The sequence below is a fragment of the Ambystoma mexicanum genome, chromosome 4q, assembly GCF_040938575.1.
Source record: "Ambystoma mexicanum isolate Mex_15411 chromosome 4q, UKY_AmexF1_1, whole genome shotgun sequence".
NCBI lineage: Eukaryota > Metazoa > Chordata > Amphibia > Caudata > Ambystomatidae > Ambystoma > Ambystoma mexicanum.
The window spans coordinates 42156073-42183616 of record NC_090928.1 but is presented as its reverse complement, the minus strand read 5'-3'; the positions used below and the strand labels follow the sequence as shown (position 1 = coordinate 42183616).

At 49.5% G+C, this 27544-nt stretch overlaps 1 protein-coding gene across 12 annotated transcripts in view; it reads left to right on the top strand.

Annotated features, from left to right (window-relative positions):
* Nucleotides 1-27544, top strand: part of AFDN (afadin, adherens junction formation factor) — a 2107422-nt gene that overhangs the window by 1066281 nt on the left and 1013597 nt on the right. For all 12 annotated transcript variants that reach the window (XM_069607417.1, XM_069607414.1, XM_069607416.1 and 9 more), the window contains one exon: nt 4124-4185. In XM_069607417.1, coding sequence (XP_069463518.1) covers nt 4124-4185 — 62 coding nt within the window. The remainder of the gene's footprint in view (nt 1-4123; nt 4186-27544) is intronic.

Sequence of the window (27544 nt, the reverse complement as noted above, 5' to 3'; positions counted from 1 at the left end):
CATAGCATTCATTGCAAATGTTCCCCTTGAGTCCATCTGCAAAGCGGCTACCTGGAGTTCTGTGCACACCTTTACAAAACACTACTGTCTAGATGCACACTCTAGATCTGACTCCCAGGTGGGACAGGCAGTATTAAGACATCTTTTCTCTACTGTTCCTTCTCATAACCCACCGCCAACTCCGGGTACTGCTCGCTAGTCTATGCACAGCATGTGATTCTAAGCAGATTAACAAACATCAGAAGACAATGCATTACTTACCGTAAAAGCATTTCTGATGGTTGTATCTGCTTAGATTCACATGCGCCCACCCTTCCTCCCCGCTCGGATGGAAGGAACATAGACATCCTTTCCTATATTTCTCTCTTTTCTGTACTCACTCACGTATAGAAGGCTCCCTCAGGGCAGAAAAATACAAACAGAGGGACCTCGACGCGTGAGGGATTGTGGGTACAACGCACGTCACTATAGGGATAGTGTTACAGACACGCCTTGTCGACGTCCCCTTTTCGACTACGAAAAACAAAATGCAATACTCCGCAGTGACCACTGGATGTCGGACCTATGCACAGCATGTGAATCTAAGCAGATACAACCATCAGAAATGCTTTTACGGTAAGTAATGCATTGTCATTTTACAGCAGCACAGTCACGAACGCGCATTCAGCTGACCTACAACCAACAATGGCACCAACATTCTCGAACATTATCATAAAATTCCATTCTACTGATTAGGAACTACGGTTCGCATAACTCCTAACAGCACGTGACTCAAGTAGTCCAGTCATGTGACTATATCAAAATACCGTTGCTGAGCAACAGGCTTACACGGAAGTCGTACGAGGAACACAGCAGTTATCTCAGACACTGGAGGCTGTATTCGGACAATTGTAACAAACGGGTAAGCGCAATGAGCGCACACTTTGTAGACCACAAGATAGTCTGTGAGACTAATGCTTAACTAATTTTCACAGATGATATGCTGTGTACAATTCAGGGACTATGAGCGCAGCCATTGCAGCATTACAGTCACCCAATGGTGAGTACTCTCGCCATTATTTGAGTAGAAACAACCTAATGGATAGTCAACAACAAGCGTATTGATGATTTATTGACATTACTGATAATACAGGTGCAGTATAATAACCGAAGAAAAAGGAAGCGTTATTTACACACCTTACCCGCTATATTTTGAAAGACGGGAGACCACGTCCAGCCATATAATCAATTGAGGACTAATGTAGACACAGTTAACCACAACGTTAATTTACACTCTAGTAATTGAAATATATACATCATCATGCACCACTGATATATACATTATATAATTTACAGGTTATCTGAACATTGATGCGATGAGATGACGTTTTCACTATTTCACAACGAAATTGAATAGCAAGTGGTCGAACCACATATTATTTTGGCAACAGCATTACCAAGAAAGATCTTTGAACCACAGAAAGACTTTTGAAATAATTTTGCTCCTGAAGAAGAGAGATAAATTCTCTAAACGCGTAGAGCTCTGTGTCTAATCGTTTGATTTTTTTCATTGTGTCATTATAATTATTTTTTCTGATTCTCTGTTGACTTTCACAAGATTGGTGAATCCTTTTTTGAGATGTGAATGCATTTAATAAATGATCTATATGAATTTCTACAATTTAGTTATTTTGAAAGATGGCAAGATTATATATGTATAAATTCTCTCTTTTCCTAAAATCTTAGATCAGTAAATTACTTAACTGTTTACGAGACCTTATAAAATTTGACTGGAAAAATTACCTTTACATTATTTTATAGCTGTGCAGGAGACGGGAGTTCCCATTATCAATGGGAATTCTACTGTGTTCATTACTTGTTAGTTACGGACATTCTGACAAATCCTTGGTATTTGAGGCAGGGAAACCCCTCTTAGAAGATAGGTAAAGTTAGGGTTTTTGAAGGATGTGGAGGCGACACGGACTTGAACTTTAGAGTCCTTTATTTACGGAGCTCCCCGGAGCCCCGAACAGCTGCTCCACTCAGATTCGTACCTCGCCTCTTCAACCGTCTCCCCGTGGTCACGCGGCTCTTCGCTCAGAACACTGACACAGAGCGCGTGTGACCACCGCAAGCCGAAATCAATACATGCAATTCCCTACAGTTTTATCTTTAATTTTCTCATGAACAAAAGTCTTTAGCAACAATCATGCCACTTGCCAGTCTACTCCTTCCACACCCTTACACAACAAAAACACTTGGAATTCAGCAGGAGAAGGAGGAGGATTTAAAACCTTGCTTGCGGCTTCCTTGCCCACATGGGGCAGTCACCCCCAGTGAGATCCAGCTTGCCCTGTCCCTTACGTGGTGTTAGGGACGAATTCCCTGGATTCGTCACATCTGTCTGATTCAGTACTTGCTTGTCTGTGATGGTTCTTCTATCCTGCCTCTATTTCTCCTGTAACGTCTGCCAAAATGGTGACAACTCTGCTTTTCTGGTCTTCCTCTCCCTTTCACTCTTTAATCTCTTTGTACAGCAATCGCTCCCACTTTGCAGTTTTGCCACTTTTGTCTTTTCCTCTCCTTCTACCTGCCGGACTCCTTTTCTCTCCTCTCTCCACCTCCTTCACTTCAGTCTTTACCCTCTACTTTATCTTTTCCCTCTCTTTTCCATTGTTCTGCTTCTTTTTGCTTTTTCCTTATACCACTTCCACTTCATGGTCTTTCCTTTCACTTTCTCCTCTTCGGTTTCTTTCCCCAGCCTCCTCTATGCCTCACAACTGGCCTTCATGTGCTTTCTTCCTGTTCAATTTCTGCGCATTTCAGTACTTTCACCTTCTCATGTTCCAAGCACACTCACGTTTTAGTCTCCTTTTATTCTCCTCCCGTGTGACCTTGATTTAGGCCCACCTTAGTTTTTCGTCCAGTTCAAGGATAGGCCGCTCGCTGCATGGCCCACCCCCTGGGCCGGTGTACGCATAGATTTCTGCCTGTTCCTAGCCCCACGGACCAAGCTTCCAAGGTTGTGAAACATCATGTTGGGTTCCAGCGGCATGTTCCTGGAAGTCATTTGATTTTTCCTTGGCAATACGGGCCGGCCTGAGTTGCCAGCCTATCTCCCAGAGGCTCCTCTCAATCTTCTCTCCTCCAGTCTTCCCCCACAGTGCACCACCAATTTAACAGCCACCTCGTCAAACAAATGTAGCCCCGCTAGGGTCTGAGTCCCTGGCCAATCCACCACCATCACCACCATGCCCAGACTCCAAACACCTCTGCCTTCCAGTGACCTCTAAAAATGTATTGCCTCTTGCTCCTCCTTGATCACACCAGGTCAGAGTGTTTGGTATGGGAAAGGTTTTACAAAGGGCATTGTGGCTATACTAGATGGTCCCCGAGCAACTTACGTTTTTCCGCGATCCGAACCAATGTCACCATTGTCACAAAACCAAGTTTTGTAATGCTAACACATAGAAATAAAAATCCTGTAACATCTCCACACTTCCCGTAGAGTAATGGTCAATTCATCACCTATATGAAAGCAGAAGATATTTCTTTTGCGCACGACTGAACAATTGTTCTAGGTATTGTACACAAGCCCGGTTTGTAAATTGCTGTTTTTTGGGGTATGATGGTGATCATTGCCAACAACACTGTCACTATAGAAATACAAAGAAAATGACGTTAAAAGAATGTACTTCAGTTGTAAGAATTGCCACATGTGAGCCTATGTTTTGCTACAGCATGTACACACCAGGAAGTCTCCCTTGTTACTTATGTAGGGTTATGTTTCCAGGGTGTTTCTTTCCCGTTTCCATGAGGATTGTGTTATTTGAGTCACAATAGGGGCAGGTGCATGCCTCGGTTGCTAGCAATGGTGCTCCATCAATAATGCAGGCCGTCTGCTCCGAGCATCATACTCTTGTCCTCTGCAGAAACCCATAGACGACATTCGGAGATGTGGTAGGCTGCTTTGCATAGAGGTGTGCAAAAACATGCACAAACTGGGTGCTATCGACCAAAAGCAGGAACAATTCAAACTATTGTTTATTAAGCCATGCTGCATCATGATTTAAAAGTAAAAGGCTCTGACCGATCAGCATGTGTATGTAATGCGGTTTGTTAAATATCCACTCTCTGTCTTCAGGCCCCAGGATTCAGCTGGTCCCGATTTGATCCTACCTGCAAGCATTGAGTTCCGGGAAAGCTGTGAGTACCTTTTGTTTTGGGAATTTGGCGTCTGTTGAGTGTTCTAGAGTATGTTTTAATGAATGGGTTGGAGCGTGTGATCGTTATCTGAAAAGGTTTTGGAGTATATTTATTTATCAAATGCGCACCCTATCGTTGACCATGTCATCAAACTGTTTGGCTGCTCGGTGAATACATACCGTCAATTACAGGCTGCACAGTAACGAGTGAATCGTGCGCTTTCTTGGCTTTGTAATAGTGATTGTACTCTGTATATTGGTGCGTGCTTTGATAATGCAGATTGTTTCAAAATAGAAATACAAATGCTACATTTAGATGTGTTGTCCCTGTGTGTTGTAAAATGCGTTAAGTGCATTTAATCTCACTTTAGGCATACAATCTCCTTCTAGACCCACGGTGGGATCATTATCACAGGTTAATAACCCTCTACCAAATTATGGCCCAATTCAAAGCCTCACCCCATTTGTTGGGGAAGGGTCATTATCCAAAGCGATAATGCCCCACTACTGATGGTATATAAGTCTATTAGCATATGTTGGCAATGCACGTGTTGGAGCTTTGTTGCTGAAGTAAAAAAACGTTTATAGCTAGAAAGGTAACGTTTTTACTTTGTAGTATTTAAACAAAAAGCTGGTCTTCACATGTTAAGCATGTCAATTGCAAGCTTTGTTAAACTGGAGCGTTGTTAACATATGCATGCATTAAGGGTTGTGTAAAAGTAACTTGTTTCTCTAGAAGAATGTCAACGCATGTGCCCATGTTTTAGCTTTCTCGTTGGTGTGCTATATAGAGTGTTGCAGTGAAAATAGTCTCTCTTAGAAAGGTAGTGTCGTGTTGAAAGACATCTTACCAGGAAATTGCATTGTTTGTTTCGATGTCTGCTTTTGAAGTCAGAATGCAGCCAATAGCAGTCCCAACCTGCATCTAAACGTTCTGATTGGCTGTGAGGTGGTCAATAATGCTTTCCATGTGCAAGTTGTATATGAAATGAATTGAAATGTGATGATCATGTACACCCCTCTTCATACAACGACCTTCATTCACTGTCATGTATGTTCTTTCTTTGGTTCCCCGCCACACTTTTCCTTGCCACATCATCTGATTCTTACACAACCTGATTCACTCGGTTATATCCTCCTTCAGAAGCCATAGGTTGCTTGCTTGTCTTTTCTGCACTCTTCAACCTATGAGGCAGATTATTTCCCCCAAATTATCTTAAAACAATTGAACGAACCTGCAAGCTTACTTCCAATGTAATCTTGTTTCTTTATAAATTATTTGTTGTGCAACGCAACCATGCACGATGATTATTTTGATTTGTATACTGATAGAACAGGTTTTTGGGAGCGTAGAATATAACATTTTAAAGTGATGCGTGACTCGGCAAGGGTAACATTTGAATATTTTTCGTTTATTCTAATGTATTGAGCGTGCACACCGTGAAGTTCTTAAAATTGCCCTTTTTCAACCTTTGTTTGAAGGGGGATTTTATGATAATTTTTTGGGGTAGCTGTGTATAGTTTGGATTTCAGGCATTATAACTGGAATTGCCTCTAGTTCCTAAGCACTTTATTTCCATGTATATGCGTGGTGGTCGTCCAGGGTCATTTGGTTTGCTTAACTAAGTCTCTGTGGTCGTAAAGACATTCATGGCATTCTCAGGCCTGCATTTAGTATGGGGCCAACAATGTTCTATGCAGCCTGCTTTTGGTAAGGTGCAAACATTTGTCCTAATTACACAAGTGAACATTTCAATATTGGGCATATGAAGCATTCAATGGTCGGTCTGAAAAAGTCTACCCGTTGCTAAAGCCAGGAGTTGCAGATTACACCCAAGGAGCAACTCCTGTTACCACTAAGGCAGTGGGTGGTGCAGTTGTCCAATCCGATTCACGTGTAATGGTGGATATTGCATGTCGCTTCTCTTGAAGTTTCACAGAGAATTTCATGGGTAAGCTACTGCGGCTCTGAGGCTAGCATTCGGTTCTATAGACTACCCTTCTAACATGACATGTCAATGGGCTTGCTTTTTAAAAAAACCTTTATTTTAACTTGCACAAGCATATCATATAACTTGACATTCAATTAACAGTATTATCGTCATTTTGTTTCACAGCACACGGATACATCTCTGCACAATTTACAATGCTTCTGAGTTCAGATATTGCTTATATCTGCCCCATATGTCTTTGGGTCTACAGTGCATGGGTAGTAAGCCAGCATATTCCTCCTCAGTCACTGGCCCATGTCATGTCCCTTTCCCAATCATCTTTCGTAGGTGGTTATGGACTTTTCCATCGCATCAATATCGCTCACTTTGCAAGTATCAAACTCAGATTGAGCAGTTTTCGCCAAGTGGGGTTCATAGGGTATAAGGTTCTAATCCTGGCCAGGGTGTAGTAGGCCCTGTGCAGTATTTTGTAGTGTATTAATCAATAGCGTGAGTTATATGAGACATTTCTTGTTGGCACACAGTTTTCCCATTGTTGGTCAGTGATGGTGTAGCCCAGATCACTTTCCCATTTCCCTTTGTCGTCTAGAGGCATTGTCTCTCTGGTGGACTGTGCAATTTTGTATAGTGTGGAGATGGATGGCTTGGTTGTACTGGCGATGAACATGTATCCCAGGCCCGGGTGTATCTGTGGCTCATTAGGGAATACCGCGCACACCCCAGCCATGGCCGAGCGTAGTCTTGGGTATTGCAACTTCGGCAGTGGGTTGTCCCCTATGATCTTACTGATCTCTTCCCAGCTGATGAACAGTTAATCTATAAATAGATCCCCAAACCAATGTATTCCCCTGTCCCTCCAGTGTGTGGTGATGGTCATGTCCTGTGTAGTGGGATTTCCATAGCGGCATATTCTGGTGATACAGGATCTCTTATCCGGGGTGTCCAGCCATTCTGGTCCAGGCTGAGCATGTTACCAGCGCCGGGTTGGTGTTGTCAATTCTGACTTTGGCTTCTGCCGCTCTGTGTTGGAGCTTCAGCGTGCCCATTGTGTACGTTTCGATTGCTGAATGTGGTGCCCAGGGGTTACCTTCTATCTAGTATGTGATATAATATGCCTGTGCTGCTAGGTAATATAATTCAAAATCTGGAGCAGAGAGCCCGCCCTGAGGGTATGTTTGGGTAAGTCCTCGCCAGCTCACCCTTGGCTTTCCGTTCCAGACAAATGTCGTTCATGCCCCCTGGATTTTGTTAAGAATGATCTTCCCGGCCACACAGGGACCGTACTGAACAAATAAAACAGTTTGGGCTGGATAATCATTTTGATCAGAGCAAGCCTACCCATGAGTGAGATTGGTAAGACCGTCCATCGTTCCAGTTTGGCGCATAACACGTCTGCAATTGCTGTGCCATTTGTGGCGCGGACGATTTGTGTATTGGGTGCTATTTCAACACCTAAATATTTTACCCGTGTGGGGGTCCATATGAGCCCATATATCTCTGTGGGTTTGACTGGCCTCAGTGAAGGGAAAGATCTCAGATTTGGTCAAATTCAGCTTCAGCCCAGAATAGTCCCCAAATTCCTTGACTGATCGTAGCGCCCTACCAAGGGTAGATTCAGGGTTTTTTAAATACAACATTATGTCATCTGCATATAATGTAATGATTTCCACCCTACCCGCCAGAGAAATTCCCATCTTGCTATGTCGAGCTCTCAGTAAGTCTGCAAGTGGTTCTATAATCAGGGCAAATAATAATTGGATAACGTACAACCCTGTCTGGTGCCCCCGGCTAGCTCTAGGATCTCTGAAAGGATCCCGTTGATGCAGACTCTGGCATAAGGTTTTGTGCATAGTATCCTCACCCAGCGCATAAAATTCGGCCCAAAACCATAGCTATTGAGTACCCTAAACAGAAAGGGCCAGTAGACCATGTCAAAGGCCTTTTGCATATCAAGTGCCATTGCCACCCCCTGTGTGTCTTTAGGTATCGATACAAGGATGTTATAGCAACGGTGTATATTAGTCGCCGTGGACCTTCCCAGTACAAAGCCAGCCTGGTCCTCGTGAACCATATGTGGCATTAGAGGGTTCAATCGTGTGACCAATATTTTAGCAAATATCTTCGCATCAGTGTTTATAAGTGTGAGAGGCCTGTAGGAGCCACATTCCTCTGGTTGTTTCCCAGGTTTTAGCAGTAAAGTGATTATCTCCTCCCTTGTTGTTTCGGGTAGTTCGCTGGTTTCCAAAGCCTCAGTCCAGACAGCGAAAAGTCTAGGCACCAGTGTCGTTGCAAATTCTTTATAGAACTCGACACTCAGCCCGTCCGACCCTGATGCCTTCCCATTTGGAAGGGATTTAATAGCGTCTGCTATTTCTGCCTGGGTCAAGGGAATATCAGTGCTTCCCTCGTCCCGGGCGACAGAAGTGTGGTGGGTATTCAGGCTAAGTGTTGCCTGTTTGCTTGATTCTTCTACCCTGCTCCCACCCCCTTACCCCTCTCAAGCCTACTTCTACAGGAGTCTGTCCTGATGAATTCTGGTTTCACCATCACCGTCTTGTGGCCAATGATGGATTTCACTTTTAATGGGCTTCATTCATTCACGGTGCGTCACTCTTTCTCAACTCTCATGCTAAGCTTCCTTTGCAACTTGTACTCATGGTGGCCCTGAATGATGCTGTTCCCATCTTCATCTTGTATCCTGGCTTGCAACATTACTGTTACTACTGACTTCTGCAATTGTATTCGCTCTCCACTCTTGCTTCTCCACTCTTTGACTGCTTACTCTCTGTTCTCTCCTCCTTTCCCCTCTGCCTTTTCCTATCTCCTCTCCTGACTTTCTTCTATGCACTTACTCTATCAGAATTGTCCCTGGACCTAATATGATAGCAACCTCGTCTGTCTCCTCCTCCCTCCCCATACTGTTTTTCTCCTCCCCATCGCCCCTCCAACACTATCTGAAATGTTGTCAGGTCTAGTACGATAGTCTCTTGTTTTGTTCCTCCCCTCCCTTTCTGCACCCCTTCCCTCACCTTTTGTTTTTCTCTGGCTCTATCAGAAATGTCATCAGTCCTAGTACGGTAGTCGCCTGTCTTGTTTCCATTTCCTTCCCACTCTCCCCCTCCCTTCCTTATCTATGTCTTAGCTCTTGCACTATCTGAAATGTCGTCTGGCCGAGTACGATAGTTAATTTCACATCCTTACTGTTCATGGCCTGTAAGAATGTCATTGTATTTTCCCTTGTTCCCTCCCTTGCCTTGAAGCGCTTTGAAACACATTGTGTATAGGCGCTATATAAATAAACTATCATATCATAAGTATCTGTCTATTCTTCCATGGCGACGCTCTGGGGAGAATACAGGTTTGCGTAGAAGTCGTAAAAGACCATCCCAATTTCCTCCTGATCTGTAACTGTTGCGCCGTCTGGCCTTGTTATACATGGGATATTGGAATTACCACGCTCCCCTCTCACCATTCTAGCAAGGAGTTTACCCAGGTGTTCTTGTTCACTGTATCGTCACGTGGCTGCCGGTCTATCAAAGTATCGGATTTCCCGATCTGCTGTCTCTTTGAACTAGTTGAATTCTAATGTCTAGTTTAATCTGGGCAGTCGTAGTTGGGTTATGTTACTTTCTCGCTTCGCGAGCTCCCTACGGATATCTCTAAGCACTCCCAGCTCGGTCGACATGGCGACTCCCCTTATGTATACATTGAAGGCTTGCCATAGAGTCGCTTGACTCTCTACCGTACCCTTGTTATTTTCAAAATACTCATCAATATGCAGGGTCAGGTTAGACTTATATACGTGATCCGTTAGTGCTGCTGCCGCCTTAAATCTCTAAGGAGGTCTTCGTGAGGAGACTTTAGGGACGTGCAGGGTCAACATTACCGTAGAGTGGTCTGACAATGTTCTGGGCAATATATTCGCTTTGGACACCCATGCCAGGACTCCCTGAGATTTTAGCCAGATGGCGATCCTGGAGTGCATGTCCTGCACTGATGAGTAAAAGTTGACGGCACGTTTCTCACCGTGTAGGGAGCGCCGGACATCGCGCAGGTGTAGGTCGGTTATGTGTGTGTGTGTGTTTGTGTATCGTGCGCGCGGCTTGAGTGAGTGTTCTAGGGCTGTCGGATGTGCGGTCCAGTTGTGTGTGTAGTATCGTGTTGAAGTCTCCACCCATGATTATGTGAGAAGGGGGATATTTGGCACACTTTCTAAAGATCCTATTATAGTAGTCTGGCTCGTCAGAATTCAGTCCGTAGAGGTTAATGAGGAGTACCTCCTTCTCGGATAATTTACCATGGACGATCACGTAGCATCCTTCTGGATCACATTCAGCTTCTAGGTGCGTGTACGGTAGTGTCTTGTGTATTAATGTGAGTACCCCCCCCCCCCCCCGTGCTCTGCTCGAATAGGATGTGTAGAAGCGGTAACTGCCCCAAGCGTGCGCTATATTATCTGCCTGATGTCCCAGTAGATGTGTCCCTTGAAGAAATGCGATATGTGCCCCGGTTCTGTTAATATACGCCATAATTTTCTGAGTTTTCACTGGCATTCCTCAATCCCCGTACATTCCAGCTTATTAATTTAAGTCCTTTTAGGTCCTTTTCAGCCATATTCCGCACAATGAGTCTGTAGTGATAAGTGTTTCAAGGCATGACGAGGCAAGGCAGGGGGAACAGAAGGTCGACGGATAATGATCTAACTAGGCCAGGTGTCATTCAGACCGTGCAAGGAAAGGGGGAAAAGGAAAGTGTGTGTGGTGGGGGGGGGTAGAGGGGAAAGTGCAGTACATGGGATAATAAATAACATAACATAAATAAAAGAGCAGCCAGCTGGTGGCAAGTGCAGGATGAGTGCTGATGGGGGCACTGTAGGGATACAGAAAAACAGTCCCCAAGTGCAGGGGTTGCCAGGGAGGCAGTGCAGGTGTGCAACTGGCAGGGCTTGGGCCTGAGATCAGATGGGTGGCCAGGTAACCAGTGCAGTATCCGCCAGGACTTCAGCAGGGGAGAGGGGGAGAGAGAGCAGAAGCAAAGGAAGGTTTTAAGGTGCTTCCGGAACCGAAGATGGTTCTCCTCAAGTTGCAGGGAGGCTGTTCCAGAGGGAGGCCTCAGCCGAAGAGAGAGATCTACCACAAACTCGTTGCTTGGAGAAGTGACTGATCTCGAGGGATTTGTTGGCAGATGAGCGAAGAGCTCGAGAGGGAAGATAGTCAGAAAGAGATAGTTGAAGGTATAGAGGCCCCAGGCCCCAGAAGGCCTTGTGAACAATGCAGAGGGTTTTGAACTTAATCCTTGCATTCACTGGGAGCCAGTGCAGAGATTATCGTCCTGGAGAGATACGATCCTTGGACTTAAGGCCAAGGACAAGTCTCGCAGTGCTGTTCTGGATGAGTTGCAGAGGGTGGAGGGTAGAAGCAGGAAGATTTAGAAAGAGGCAATAGTCAAGCCTAGAGAGAACCAGAGCTCTGGAGACAGTGAGCTTTGGGGGGGGAAGGAGAAGGAAGGGAAGAATACCTCTGAAGAGGTGCAGCTGGTAGTGTGACTTCTTAGAGACGTCAGAGATGTGAGGAGATAAAGAGAGTGTGGAGTCGAAAATGACACCGAGGGTTTTAGCCTCCCAGGTGGGAGCAGGAAGAGGGCCAAGAGAGGCCGACCAGAGAGCTACAGGAAAGGAGGGAGTGGGTGTGCCGATGAGGAGAATCTCAGTCTTACTCGCATTGAGGCAGAGGTCATTGGTGGCACACCACTCCTGGATGGCAGACAGACAGTCCGAGATGAGGGAATGGGAAGAGGTGGCCGAAGGTAGCCTGAAAATGAACTGAGCGTCATCCGCATAGCACTGAAAGTTGGGGCAGAGAGCGGCAATGTAGTGGGCAAGGAGTGCCAGGTATAGGTTGAACAGCCCAGGAGAGAGGTTAGACCCCTGGGGGACACTACAAGTAGAGAAAAAGGTAGCAGAGTGGAAGGACCCAAGTTGGACTTGGGAGTGTCGGTCAGAGAGGAAGGAAGTCGGCCACGCCAGGGCCTGACCGGTGATACCTAGATTATCACAGAGACAATTAAGCAGGATGGCATGGTTGACAGCTCTGAAGCCAGTCTGATGGTCATGAAGGCAGCCAACGGATTCAGTGTGGAGATTGAGCTGGAAGATGGCCATTTTCTCCACGAACCTGCCCAAGAAGGGAGTGATGGAGATTGGGCGATAGTTAGCTGGCAGGAGGGTTCGGCAGAGGGTTTCTTAAGAAGAGGGTGCACAAGGGAGTGCTTCAGGGGGATGGGATGACTCCAGTGGCGAAGGAGTGGTTGCATAAGTCGGCCACGGCAGGAGCCAGGGTGTCAATGTGGTCCTTGATGGTTTTGGAGGAACAGGGGTGAACCTGTTTTGACGAGACTTTCATAGATCTAGATTTGTCTAGAAACCTTGGCGGAGAACAGGGGAAAGGCAGAGAAGGAGGGAGGAGAGGTGGCTGCAGAAGGGCCAGAGGAAGAGCAGGGAGTGTAGGGAGGGGAGAAGAGGAGTGTGAGGACAGGATGTGCTCGAGTTTTAGAGATTAAGTGAGAAGCCAGGGCCGTGCAGAGGGCCTGGGAAGGGACAGGGGAGGTAGAGACTGCGGCAGGATTGGCCAGTTCCTTGCAGATTTTAAAGAGTTCATCCGAGTTGTTTGATGCTGCAGAGACACAGGCTTGGATATGGGCTCTCTTCTTGGTGAGGACAAAAAGTTGGTATTGCCTTTCGAGCAGACGACAGGCCAGTTTGTCAGAGGATGTACATGAAGCATTCCATTTCCTCTCGGCCCCCCTGCACTTGCATTTTAGGGTGATGAGGTCTGAGTCGTACCAAGAGTTGCACTTGGCTTTGGGCTTCAGGCGGATCCTCATGACGGGGGCAAGGCTATCAAGAGTATCAGATATAGCAGAGTGGAGAGGGCTGTGTCAGGGTGAGAGTCAGCCAAGAGTGGGGAGAAAGTGGCAGCGAAAGCCTCAACTGATACGCGCTTCATGGGTCGGATGACAGAGAAGGTGGGTGCCAGCGATGGAAGTGGCTTGGTCTGAGGGGTAGAGAGGATGAGCTGGGAGGAAAGGAGAAAGTGATCACTCCAGGAGAGAGGAGTGGTGAGTGGGACAGAAAGGGGAAGGTCTGAGGCGATCAGAACATCCAGAGTGTGTGCCCTGCAGAGTGAGTCGGGTCAGAGGGGAGAATAGTGAATGAGCGAGAGTCACAGAGGTCGTGAAAGAGCCCAGAGGGAGGGCAGGAGGCATCGAGGTGGATGTTGAAATCTCCAAGGAGGAGGAGTTGAATGGTCGAGACCAGGAGGGAGGTGGAGAGGTCCGCCCACTCAACGAGGAAAGGGGAAATCTGACCAGGTGGCCGATAGATAGTAGCCACAGTAAGGGAATGGCTAGGGGAGAGAGAGAGCGCCTACAAACGAGGTATTCAAAAGAGGAGTAGGCCTGAGTAGGCCTGCGTAGTGCTCATGTATCCCTTGCTGTTACCATATGACCATCTCGTATATGTCTGTGCATTTTTAACCTTAACACCCTGTACATTCTTGTTTCCCCCACCCCCTCCCTCATAGTTCCCCAAACTTCAACTATGCGTTTCCCTCCCACCCCTGTCTCTCCCCGCTCAATTAAACCGTGCACCTGCTTTGGGGGGGGCGTTTCCGGGGCAGCCGAGGCCAACGAGTAGAACATAACTGCCCATAGGGTTATTAACATGAATGTTTCCAGCACTCATAATGATCACTGGCGTTCAGTAGTATGGCAGTGCATTACAGTGTACCAGTATATAGGAGGAAGTTACGAAACATAGGTTTCCACTACTGTAGCCTTATGTACATTCTTTTGAGTGTAGTATTGAATCAACTGTTGTCATCTCAACTGAGCTTTGATGAGGCGTCGTCAGTCAACCCGATGGTGCCAGGATGACAACGGGATGCTCGATTCAACAAAGGAGACAGCTTCCTCAGAAAAAGTAAAGAAGTACGTTTTGTTGTTATGTTGCAGGCGAAGCCTGGCAGGATACAGTATTGCCTAAGGCACCCCCGTTTCGCGCAGCATTTTCTTAACACCAGTAAATGAACGTCGCTCTTGTTGGGCAGCCCTTGTATAATATGTAAGATCTGTATGACGCTGGAGCCCAGCTTCAGTTCCTGTTTGTCTCTCGCTGCACGGAGCACTAGATCCCTCCCCATAGTTCATCAGCCTGGCTATAATGGGTCTGGGATAGGTGCCCGGTTTAGGGTGAGGTGCCAGGGATCTATGCACCCTTTCAATTACAAACATTGAGGACCAGCCTGGGTCGCCCAACCGATCTCCGAGTAGTTCTTCCACTGCTATTTCCATCGGACCTTTCAATGCGTCTTCGGGCACACCCACTATGCGTACATTATTGCAACAGGATCTAGCTTCCAAACCCTCGCATTTGAGCTTCACTGTTCCCAGATCTTTGGCCATTTCTGTCAGTGTTCCGTAGTGCCTCAAGCTCATCTTCGGTGGTACTAATCCGGTTTTCGACCTCTGTGATGTGGGTAGTAGCTTTCTCGGACTGGTTTCGGATCGTGGTCACGTTTGCATTCCATCCAGTCTATCGTTCAGAGCTGCAAAGCCCTGCTGCATCGAAGCAAAGACTGCCTGAGGATCCTTGGTGGCAGCCGTGGTTGCAGGTGCGTTTTGCATGGCTGATTCAGGGATAGTGGTGCTCTTGTCGCTTGGTTTAGGTAGCTTTGTTGTGTATTTCTCAATTGCGCTGTTATCTTTTTTGGTGACTGCCCCTTTGGGCATTGTATACCCTTTCGCCCAGTTGCCCAAGGTGGGGGTGTGGTCCGAAGGGTTATGGGGCTGTACCCTTGTTGTCTCATTGCCTGTTAGCCTGTCTGGAGCGTGGAGGTGGACCCTGTATCAATGGGAGTTTTGAGCTGTGGCTCTCTTCTCCAGGCTGTGGATCCGATATGTTAACGTAGTCAGCTGTGTGCGATATGCCGCTCATATCAGATGCCAGGTGTCTGTGGCCTATCCTGAAAATGTAACTATTTCAGCAATGTCCATACTCTTACTATGGGTTTAGCCCTCTCAGCAAAGCATAGTGCACCCCATCAGGATCAAGCAGTTGCACCCTGGTGTTGTAGTGTCCTGACCTTGACCCCCATGCCAGCGCCTGCTTGTGATTTGATGGTTTCTAAGGTCTATGGTGCTATAATATATTCTGAAATCAGGCCCTTAAGGTCCTAGTCTTGCTGCACCTTTCCCGCTTCAGGCACTTCAACTAATCTACAGCTTGAGTGTCTTACGGGTGGCGTCCCTACTCCGTGCCGTGCCTCAAGCCTTCTCGTGTTATCAGCCCGGTTGAGGTGTAGTACCGTACAGTGTATGGCTGTCATCTGTTGCTCCGATGAGGGCACACGCCTCTAGATGGTGCCGCGTTCCCTCAGCTTGGTTTGTATGGCTGGATCGGGCTAATCAGTCTATGTGGCTCACAATTACCAGTGTTAGGGTGCCCCCTTAGTAATGGTGATCTGAGCTTCTGGGTGTTCTGCCTAGAGAGTTATGGTGCTCAGCTGTGGAAGCCAGGGGTGTCGTCCCGCCCCTCGCTGGCCGCTGCGTGCTATGTTGCGGGCGGTCTTTTCAGTGTGTTGTTGGCTGCTTTGTGTTCTCCAGAATGGGGTCTGGCATGGATTCACATGCTCATGAATATTCCCCGTCGTCAGGCTGGGAATCCTCGGTAAAGAAAAAATCAGTATCAGTTTCGTTTCTGATCTGTCTTTCTTAGTAGTAACCAATCACTGATCTCTGGGTCATACTGCCCCCAGCCAATGACTGCCCTCTCCCTAAGCCCCGCCTCTGGCAGCCATCCTCAGATTTTTACCACACGCTCAAGTGTTGGGAGTCCTCGTGTTTAGCTCTCGAGTTTTTTTTACTGCGTTTTCACGTTTTTTCAGGAGATTTTCTCATTTTTTTCGGTTTAATCGAGCCTCAAGCTCCACCGTTTCTACTTCGATAACAGGGACCCGTTTCGGAATTCTTCTACGCCCCTCAAGGGTGAAGTTTTTGTCGAGTTTACACTTCTTGGAGGATTCCGGAAGATCTGCGGCCTACATCAAGGACATGGCCCAGGTCAAAGAGAGCTCGACGCCCGGATCCAAGCTGTTCAGGAACTGCCCTGGATGCGGATTATATAACGTTTTCAAGGAGGACGAGCATTCGCGATGTCTCTACTGCCTCCATGGGGACAAGATGCACGTGGCGAAGGACTGTGCGTTCTGCAAGAACTTTTCGGAACGGACCAAACAAGATCGTCGTTCTCGCCTCGCCACCTGGCTGGAGAAGGGCACAGCAAGTGAGAAGGCGAAGAAGTCTGAGCGGGCTTCTAAGTCCTTTGAGGGTGCCCCGGCGACGGGGGCCCAACAGAAGGCCAAGCACTGCGAGTCCGCGGGCTCCGGAAGCGCCGAAAAGTCGGGCTCTTCGGTTGCCAAGCAGGGCGCTACTTCCCCGGCACGTTCGACCACGAGCCAGCGCTCTGGGTCGGGGAAGAGGAAGTCCGAGAACCCGGGTAGGCTACTGGAGCGGACCCGGTCGATCTCGAAGGGGGAGCGAGGCGTTGACCCTCCCCCCAAGGCGAAGGCCCAGGGCGCACCTAAGGTGGTGAGGGCCTTGATCCACCCGGCTAAGGCCTCTACCGAAGTGGTCGCTACGACCCTGGCAGAGCCGGCTGAGACTACGCCAATGGAAACGGCCTCTGGGCCCAGAGTATCCCTGCTGCCGCGGAGGGAATCCTCTTTCCAGCCCATCGCTAAGACCCCCGTGAAGCCCCCGGCTGAAAAGAGGGGGGGGGCGGTGGCCTTTACAGACTCAGAATCAGCCTCTGAGGAGGAACTGGTGGAGACCGAGAGGGGCCTCAACGAAAGGTCCATAGGCCTCAACTAGAGGTTCATAAACCTCAACGAGAGGTTCGAGAAGATTCGATCCCAGGGGACGGTCCCTGCTGACGTGATCGAAGATAGCGACGAGGACAACAAACGGGGCCCACTGGAGCGGCCATCCCGTCCGCAGCCATTGCCCGAGCCCCAGGATAGCTCGGCGGCCATTTTGTTGGCAATCCAATCCTTATGTACCGAGATAAGGATGAGATTACCACGCACCCCGATGGAGTAGCCAGAACCAGGCCCATCGGGAAGCCCTCCGAACAAGCGGAGGAAAGTCCACCCGCTCCGCCCTTCGTGCCTGCGAGACCGGTGGACCCCTCATCCCCCTAGCCGGGAGAGGATACGGCGATGGATACGGGAACGGACGATGACAGCGGCGAGGACATCCCGTCGTCAAACCCCCCCGCGGGCGTCCCCAGCCGACGGGGTTGGCTCTTTCCAAGCCATGATAACCAGGGCATCCGAGCTCTTCCAGCTCTGCCCTGAAGAACAGAAAAAGGAGGGGTTGCTGTACCAACGATGAGAGGCTAAGAGGAAGACGGTCCTCACGGTGCCTTTACTCGACAACATCTGGGACGAGGGGCTTGCTGTCCTCATGAACCCTGCCACGACACCCGCCAAGAGGGACAGGTACGAGAAGAAGTACCGAGTCCCTGATGCCGCCCCCTTGTGCCTCAGGGCCCAGCCCACGACGGACTCGGTCGTCTCGGCAGTGGCTAAGAAGAAGGCAGCGGGCGGGCCGGCTTCAACTTCCACTTCCCCGCCGGACAGCGAGGGTAAGAAGTTGGACTCTATGGAACGACGAGTCATCTCGTCGGCGGCGACGACGATTAAGGCGGCCAATGCCTTAGCGATCGTGGCCCGCTACGACAGGGATCTCTGGTTCAAGATAGCTCCCCTGCTAGATTTCCTGCCTGATGACAAAAGGGCGGAGGCCCTAGAAATTCTGCAGGAGGGCGAGGTGGCGTCGGATCACGCCATTTCGGTGGCAACGGACATTGCCGATACCTGATTTCGCCAACTGGGCAACGGAGTTTGCCTCCGACGACAAGGATGGCTCAAGGCGACAGACTTTCGCTAGGACATCCAGACCAGAGTGTTGGACATGCCGTTCGACGGCAACAACCTCTTTGGTACGGCGGTGGATGAGTCTCTACAGGCCATCAAGACCGACTCGGAGACGGCCCGGGCCCTTGGGGTGCTTCAGCATCGACGGCCCTTTCGGAGCTCTGGAGGCAGACAGGGTGCCTCCAAAGGATCCAGCGGTGGCTCCTCCACCTACCGCCAGGCGGCCCGCTCCTCTTCCCAGGAGGCCTACAGTGGTCGCGGCAAGCAAGGGGGTTCCCGCCGTCATCGCCAAGGAGGCCAAGGCGGCAAGGACACTTCCAAGCAAGACTGACCCGGCCGGGTGGTTGGGCCCCCACCGAAGCACCCCAGTGGGAGGCCGACTGACGAAGTTCATCAGGATATGGGAGTCCATCTCCACCGATCGTTGGGTGTTGGACACCCTGGCCAACGGGCACTCGCTGGAATTCCTAAAGAAGTGCCCTCGCATCCCTCCCGTGACCAGGAAGGAGAATCACGTCCCTCAACTGCTGTTGGAAGTTAAGGCGATGCTTAAGAAAGGTGCCATCAAGCTCGTCTCTAGGAGGCTCCGGGGCTCCGGAGTATACTCGAGGTAATTCCTCGTCAGAAAGAAGACGGGCGGTTGGTGCCCCATCCTAGACCTGCGTCGGTTAAACAAATACATCAAGGCGCAGAAATTCAGGATGGTCACCCTCCAGCACGTACTGGGACAGCTGGAGGAAAGCGACTTCCTATCGTCGCTGGACCGGGAGGATGCTTACTTCCACATCCCCATTCTAAAAAGGCACATGAAGTTCCTCAGGTTTGTGGTTCAAGGACGCCACTACCAATTCAGAGCCCTACCGTTCGGATTAAAGTAGGCACCCAGGGTTTTCACCAAGTGCCTGGCACCAGTGGTGGCGCAGCTGCGCCTGCAGGGGATCCACGTTTACCCCTACCTGGACGACTGGCTAATCCGGGCAAGGTCAAGGGAACTCGCCGTCGATCATACGGCGAGGACCGTCCGGTTGCTCACGGAGCTGGGGTTCTCCATCAACTACCCCAATTCCACCTGGTTCCGTCGCAAGTAGCACTTTTTTTGGGGCGAAGCTCGACACAGTGGAGCAATTGGCCTCCCCTTCAGAGGAGAGGACCAAAACCATCCTGGGCAAGGTACGGCGACTGTTAGCCACGGACGTGGCCAGGGTGAGGTCCATCAAGTCCCTTCTCGGGATGATATCCTCGTGCATCTACCTTGTACCCCTTTGCAGACTTCGGATGCGTCCGCTACAAGAGTTCCTCAACGCCTGCTGGTTTCAGGCGGGGGGCTGCTTCGAGGACAGCATCCCCCTAGACGAGGAGTTCCGTCGGGCGATCGTATGGTGGGGCACCCGGGCTCACCTCACGACGGGCACAGACTTTCAAACCCCGGGGTTTCAGGAGACGGTGACTATGGACTCCTCTTTGGAGGGTTGGGGGGCCCACACCGGAGATCTCCACGCAAGAGGCCTTTGGCTCCCGGAGGAGAGGTCTCTTCACATCAACTTCTTGGAGCTCCGTGCAGTGTTCTGGGCGCTCAAGTCGTTCCTCCCGTCCCTCAAGGACAAGGTGGTGAGGATCTTCACCGACAACACCACCACGATGTTCTACATACGGAAGCGGGGGGGGGGCACCAGATCCCCAGCCCTATCCAAGGAGGCCCAGGATCTGTGGCACTGGGCTGTCGCCCAGGGGATGTTTCTGGTTCCCTTCCACCTGGCAGGAATAAAAAACACCATCGCCGAATCACTCAGCAGGGAGCTGCGCTCGTGCCACGAGTGGGAACTGCACCAGGATCAAGTGGATTGACTCTTATAACGATGGGGCAAACCCCAGATCGACCTGTTCGCGACGGCGACAAACTCCAAGTGCCAGAGGTTCGCCAGCAGGTTCCCACAACCGAGGAGCATGGGCGATGCTTTCTCATTCCCTTGGGACGGCCTGTTTCTATACGCGTTCCCTCCATTGCCGTTGCTGCTCCGCCTCATCAGCCAGCTCAAGAAGTCCAGGTGCAGGATGATCCTCGTCGCACCGGCGTGGCCGAGGCAGGTCTGGTTCCCGGACCTTCTGGACTTGTCAACATCCCCGCCAGTCAGGCTGCCGGCGGACGCGGATCTTCTCTCCAGAGAAGGAGGTGCTATTCTACACCACGACCCACAGTCGCTGAACTTGCAGGCCTGGCTCCTGCAGCACTAGCTTTTGGAGGGTATGATATCCCGGCTGATTGCAGAGAGGTTCTTGCAAAGGCCAGGGCGTCCTCAACTCTCAAGTGTTACGGTCATAAATGGAAGAGGTTCTCTGTCTGGTGCTGTGCACAGAAGATTAACCCTCTGCGGATTACGTCCCCTCAAGTGCTGCCGTACTTACTGTCGCTGGCCAAAGCTGGACTGGCTCACACCTCCATAAAAATACATCTGGCTGCCATCTCCCGATATACCAGGACTACGGGACCGGCGTCCTTGTGGTCTCATCGCCTGGTAAAGGAATTTATGAAGGGACTATTCCGATCATTCCCGCCGGTGAAGGCCCCTGCCCCGACGTGGGAACTTAAGGTGGTGCTGACCAGGCTCATGGGGGCCCCATCCGAGCCTATGCATATGGCGCCTTTGAAGTTCCTGTCATGGAAGACAGCGTTCCTCGTGGCCATCACCTCTGCACGACGAGTGGGAGAGATTCAGGCCCTATCTTGCAAGCCTCCATACTTGACTTTTCATGACACAAGGGTAGTGCTTAGGACGCACCCCTCCTTCATGCCCAAGGTGCCGTCGGACTTCCACCTCAACGAGCCCTTGGTGCTACCAGTTTTCTTCCCGACGCCTTTGACGCCGGCCGAGAGGACTTTGCACTCGCTGGATGTAGCTAGAGCGCTGAAGTTCTACGTAGACCGCACGAAGAGTTTTCGGAAGATGTCACAGCTATTCGTGAGTTTTGGGTCTGTGAATCAAGGGAAGGCTCTCTCGAAGACTTCCATTTCCAGATGGCTCTCCGGCTGCATCATGCATTGTCACCGGTTGGCAAACCGACCGCTGCCCGGCCGTCCGAGAGCCCATTCGACCAGAGCGATCGCTGCTACCACGGCATTCCTGTCTGGTGTGCCCCTGCTGGACATCTGCAGGGCTGCTACGTGGAGGTCGACGCACACCTTCAAAAGATTCTACTGCGTCGATCGGGACTCCAGGGAGGAATCCAGGGTCGGCCAAGCAGTGCTGCGCAACCTGTTCGCTTAAGGTGAGCCTGGTGAGGAGGTAAGAGATGCTTAATGTTGAGTTGTTGTATTGCTTAATGTTGAGCCTGTTGCCACCTCCCGCGGTTGTGCATGTGTATACTGCTATGTATTATTTTATTCATGAGCATGTGAATCCATGCCAGGCCCCATGCTAGAGAAGGAACAAGTTACTTACCTGTAACTGTTGTTCTCCAGCATGGGTCTGTCATGGATTCACATGCGAACCCTCCCACCTACCCCTCTGCGGCTGTTCACTTGGGCATACTGCCTCTTGGCGTGCTACCAAATCTGAGGATGGCTGCCAGAGGCAGGGCTTAGGGAGAGGGCAGTCATTGGCTGGGGTCAGCATGACCCAGAGGTCAGTGATTGGTTACTACTAAGAAAGACAGATCAGAAACGAAACTGATACTGATTTTTTCTTTACCGAGGATTCCCAGCCTGACGACGGGGAATATTCACAAGCATGTGAATCCATGCCAGACCCATGCTGGAGAACAACAGTTACAGGTAAGTAACTTGTTCCTTCTCCGTAGTATGGGGCTTATGCAGGGCTGTAGCGGCTTGGCCCGTAAGTGGGAGTCAATATATTGTTATGAAGTACCTCCAAAGTCTTATGGGGAGCAGATCCAGAGCCACGTGGGGTTCGCGCAGTGTGTATGGAGCCCTCAATGAGTTGGGCCATTCGCCGCGTGTCATTGGTGAGCTGTGCGTGCTGGGTCTCAGTGCGGTGTGCCACAGCAGCCCGGGAGCGGTTGGGATGGGGTCCAACATGCACACAGAGATGAGGCTCAATATTCGTACCAGGCCTTCTACGCGGGGATGCCAGTTTGCATTGCGCTTACATGGGGCATATTGACATGAGTTTCCAAGTCTCTCACCTTCCGTTCCTCAAGGCTGGCACTGCAATCTGCGGGGGTTGCAGTCGTGACCTTGTGTTGTGGGCCCGGGTTGGAACTGGGGGGGGGGGGGGTTTGGTCTCACCGTCTATGTAGGCGTCCGCTGACAGTTTTCTCACCGCAGTCTCAGGGCCCCTTGCAAACGTTTGTGCATGTACAGGCGCTCCACAGTAGCTAACTCTTGTTGGTAGCCTGTGTCCCTGGTGCTGGTGGTTTAAAGGTACTGTGTCCCCAGACCTTCACGGGCGTCCACCCGGTCGAGATGGTGACAGGCAGTCTGGCTGCTCCCAACTGCAATCCCCATTGGCGATGTTGCTCGAGAGCTCACGTGGTGCTTCGGGTTTGCTGGGAAGGCTCATGGAGCCGGGTAGAATACTCGACGTCACACGGGAATCCCTGCATCAAATCACTCCAGGGTAGGTGGGCAACAGTCTCATACACCACCTCATCAATTTAGGTTGAAAACTGGGCTATAATCTGCAGGTTTTCGCCTCTGGACCTCGGCTTGCCTGCAGAGTTTACACACCAAGCTCCATCCGGCAACGTGCGCAACAGTGCCCCTTGTCAATGGCCTTGTTGATCGTATCAACAGCGAGGTTTTAAATTTAAGGGGGTGGACACTTAAAAACAGGGGCAGCTACTTTTATGTATTCTCCAAATCTTCAATGTTGGTAATAAAATCAGAGTCAAATGAAAAGTAAATGTATGTTCATGCTTTGTTTTTATATATAAAATGCACTTAAATATAGCTATATGCTTCTAAAGGTAAAACACGCTGCAAAAGGAATCCTCTCTTACCCAACACACTGTCTCAGATGGCCACAAAATTACACCAATTCTTGAAGTTTCAGGGGTTTTTATATGCATTTCAAAGATGGTCCACCTCACTGTCATCTCTCTCTCTCTCTCTCTCTCCCTCGTCTCCCCTCTAGCCTAGACTTCTCTAATCCCCAAGATGGTTACTAGAGATCGATAACCCCTACTATCGAAGTCTAGCTGCCTGGGCCTAAAGGCAACAGCGTTCTCCATCTGGCTTCCTCTGGGGTCTTCTTGTCGGACGCCATGTTGGGATCCATTTAGAACTGTAATGGCTTTGCAACCCAGGTTTCACTTAATCTTCACCCTCTTACACTATGGTATTCCTTAGTGTGATGGATATTGCCTTGCTTTCCCTTCCTTCGTCGCAATCTATATTTTGACTCATGGGCGTAATTTTAGGGCGGGCATGGGTGTTTGCCCCCCCCCCAACTTTCATGGCACACCATTTTGTCCGCATTCATTTGGCTTGGGCACCTTTTGTTCAGTGTCCCTGCCCAACATTTTCAGCAAAGTTATTCCACTGTTTCGACTCTCCCTCTGTTGTCCCTCCGATGTTATTCTCTTTCTGGTCAAATCCTTTCTCTTAACCTCTGCTCCATTCTCCATTACTCTCCACTCCCACACCACTGTCCACTCCCACTCTTCTCTCCACATTCGATATTCTCCACTCACTACTCTCCACTCTACTTTCCACGCTTACTTTTCTCACACCCACTTTTCGGTCTGTCACCATTCCCACTTGTTAAGAAATAATTTTTTTGTTGCACCTTTCCCCCATAGATTTCTATGGGACACCCTTTCTTTTTTGTTTGTTTTGAACCCCGTCCTGACATGTGCTCAGATGAGCTTTTGGTAGCTGTGATATTTTTACCACTTTTGTGAATTTCTGCTCATGTACTTTTGCATCTACTGTAAATTACTACTAATGGTGGCTTGCACCCTAAGATGGCCGTGCCAGGAGTTTTTACTCTTGTTCTTTGGCCATATTGTTCTTTGGCTTTTTGCTTGCCTTCTCAGGTCAGGAAATGCCTTGCATATCTGCTGCTTGAATGTCTCTTAAAAGTGATGACAACTGGCTATCCATAATTGGATATCCATAATTGGATAGCCACTGAATGTTTTAATGGTGCAGATCCTTGCCATTGGTGGGCTTGGGTATGCTCCCAGCCTGAATCTTAGATAAAAGGAGAGGACTTGTGATACTGTTTATCAGATCACTGTTGGAGCCAAGACTTCTATGAAGAAGAGAAGCTCACTGATGACCCCTGCAGCCTACCAGCATTGACTCCATGGTTGTCCTGGCGAAGCCCTGCTCCTCTGTCCTGATCTCAAAAAGGCCTTTGTGCTTCGAACACTGGACTGCTGGGAACAACCAGCCTTGATCCCTGCTCTAGGATCAGTGCCTGCTGAGACTTTCGGAAGTGCCCCTGACCATCCAGTGTACTGACCATCTCTCTACTGAGCTACCTCACTGCAGCCTTCACCATTCCAAGCAGCGCCTGCTCCTTCATATTAAGCCATCTCGCACCAAGGGAAGCTGTGCTGGGCCTGGTCCTGTGTTCGCTGCTGGACGATCAACTGTCACCACCTGACCCTGGTGATGTTTGTTGAATCCTATCATCTTTGTGTCCCTGCAGTATACCGTAGTAGTCTGTCCCATTCAGATGTCTTCACCTTTCTTCATTTCATTGTTCTACTGAGACATCTCTGGAACAGATTCCCATGTACTGTGACTGACCAAATTTAATCCATCGAAACAAAGTGTTTACTCTATCTAGACGACCCCTGCAAAAGGCACCAAGACAAAAGAACAGGCTGGCAACTAAGTCTGGGACCGACATGTGATAATTGAAAAAAGAGCTGGGGGAAAGTCTATATACCGGTTGCTGTTCACCCCAGTCTCCCTCTCTGATAGGGATAAAAGGGCGTAAAGTCCTGACCCTCACCCACTCTTACCTGACCTGTGGTGGTGGAACCTGGGTTACGAATCCCTCCCTAGGCCTAGCCTAGAGTGTTGACCTTGAGTGGAGTACTCGCCCAAACTTTAACTTTCTTTTTATGACTCTTGTTAATCGTAACCACTGGCACTACAAACCTCTATATAAACCTGCCTGAAGAGTGTATACTTTGGAACTGGTGACTTTTGTGCACAAAGCCCCAAACCATCTTGGGGTTGGCATTGATATGATTGATGGAAGCTGTTTTGTAATTTTCCCAAAGAGTTCTATCTATTTCTATGCATCTGAATACTTAACTGTGTTTCACTGTTCATTTAATTAAATGCTAGTCTAGTTCTCCTAAGGGTGAAAGTATATTTCGAAGAGATTGTTTCCTCCGACGTATTCCTCATCTTAGATATCTCCTTCCAGCTCTGCTGGCATCGGAAAAATTTTTCTCTCTAGAGGGCGCTGCGCGTCGACGTCCTCCGAGTCGATGTCCCTCGACAGCCGCCGTATCGACGTCGACGTCATCCTGCCTATAAAAGCCGCACGCAGCGTCCGTTGCTCAGTGCCTCGGAATACTGTTGCTCAGTTTTGTCAGGTTAAACCTATTTACCTCGAGTTATTCGAATCCGTACTCGATGGCTTCTTCGTCAAAAAAATGCCGAGATTGTGGGAAAAAGATGTCGCTGACTGACCCTCACAGAGTTTGTCTGTGGTGTTTGGGAGCTGAACACCATTGTTCGGAGTGCGAGGACTGTATGTCCATGACAGATAAGGCCCTGAAGGAGCGTAGGGGGAAGCTGGAGAAAGGTAAGACTTTTAAAGCTTCTTCTTCGTCGACGAAGTCGAGACATTAGTCTCCTCGTCACCATTCGCGCTCCAGGTCTCGGAGTGGGTCCCATCACTCCTCGAGATCGAAGCACTCGAAGAGGAGACGTCGAAGATCCCCTTCTCTGTCTTCCTCTTCCTCTGTTTCGCCAAAGAGAATCCCTTGCCCCACGAAACATAGTTCCCGGGCTGAATGGGAGGAATACCGCAAAGATATGATGAGCGTCTTCGAGAAAGCGGCCTCGACCCCCTCGAAGACTGCCGAGAGCGATGCTCTGGTCGAAAGACCCGAAGGTCAAAAACGCTGCGAGTCGCAGTACCCGGCGAAGGAAACCTCTCGAGCGCGTCTCGAACCCTCGAGTAGGACTATGACCTCCAAACCTTCCTTGAAGGTTCCGTCGACGCCGTCGACGCCGAGGTCGGTGTCTTCGACGCCGTTGTCGAAGGGACCTTCGACACACGGGTCTGTCGACTCGACGCCAGCTTCGACACCGGCGTCGACGCCAAGAAAAGTCACGGTTACGACACACCCAGTGACTATCCCCAGGTCCTCGATGACGATGGCTTCGAGATTGTCGAGCAGAATCCCAATTCTGTTGAGGTCATCGAGGCCTCCGCCTTTGTTTTCGACGCCACGCTCGAAGCCTTCGGCGTCGACGACATCGACGTTTTCGAGGCCGATTATGACAAGTTCGGCACCCTCTGCCTTGGAAATGGGGTTTACACCCTTTATGAGTTCAGAACAATTGAGAACTATGTCCTCAATTATTGAAGAGGGTGAATTGTCTGAACAGGAAGATACATTTGAGTTGCAGGGACCTGTAACCCCAATTAGAGAGGAATTTTCCTCTGAAGAACGCAGGTTAAAGGATCTTCATGATTCCTTACATGAGGCAAGTGGGTTAGACACTTCCCCTGAGGTGGGGTTTGCTAGGCCAGACCCGGGGGAGCATGCTGAAACCCCCTATAGAGCCTTAATGGCCAGGATCACAGAATTTATGGGGTGGTCAACACCTTCACAATCTTTCCAACAAGATGACCTCACGGATATTCATGACAAAGGCCCACAGGAGGATCCTGTGGTGCCTTTTCATAAAGCTCTTCAGAGGAAGATTATGACGAACTGGGAAACCCCAGATGTCGTCCCGGCAGTAAATAAAAAACTGTCTACAAAATACAGGGTATCCTCTACAGACCCGGAGTTTTTGTCAAAACACCCATCCCCAGAAAGTCTGGTGGTACAGGCAGCATCTTCTACCGATGCCAAGACGGCTTATCCTACCGTCCCACAGGACAGGGATGATAAAAAATATGATGCTATGGCAAAGAAAGATTTTTCGGCATGTAGCATGGCGTTAAAATCTGTTAATGCTACTTGCACCCTTGCTAGATTCAGCCATACACTTTGGGAGTGTGCTTCTACAGCGGCTGACTGCATCCCGGAGGGAGAAGAAAGGGATGTGTTCCTGAATATCATACATGACGGTAAAGACGCTATGTGCGAATCCCTCCAGACGGGCATTGATTCGGCTGACAGTATCAGCAGAGCAATGGCGGCAAGTACAACAACCAGGAGATTCGCTTTGTTGAGAAAGTCTGGTTTTGCCCCAGATGTGCAAGCCAGGCTCTTGAATATGCCATTCGATGGCTCTTCTTTGTTCGGGAAA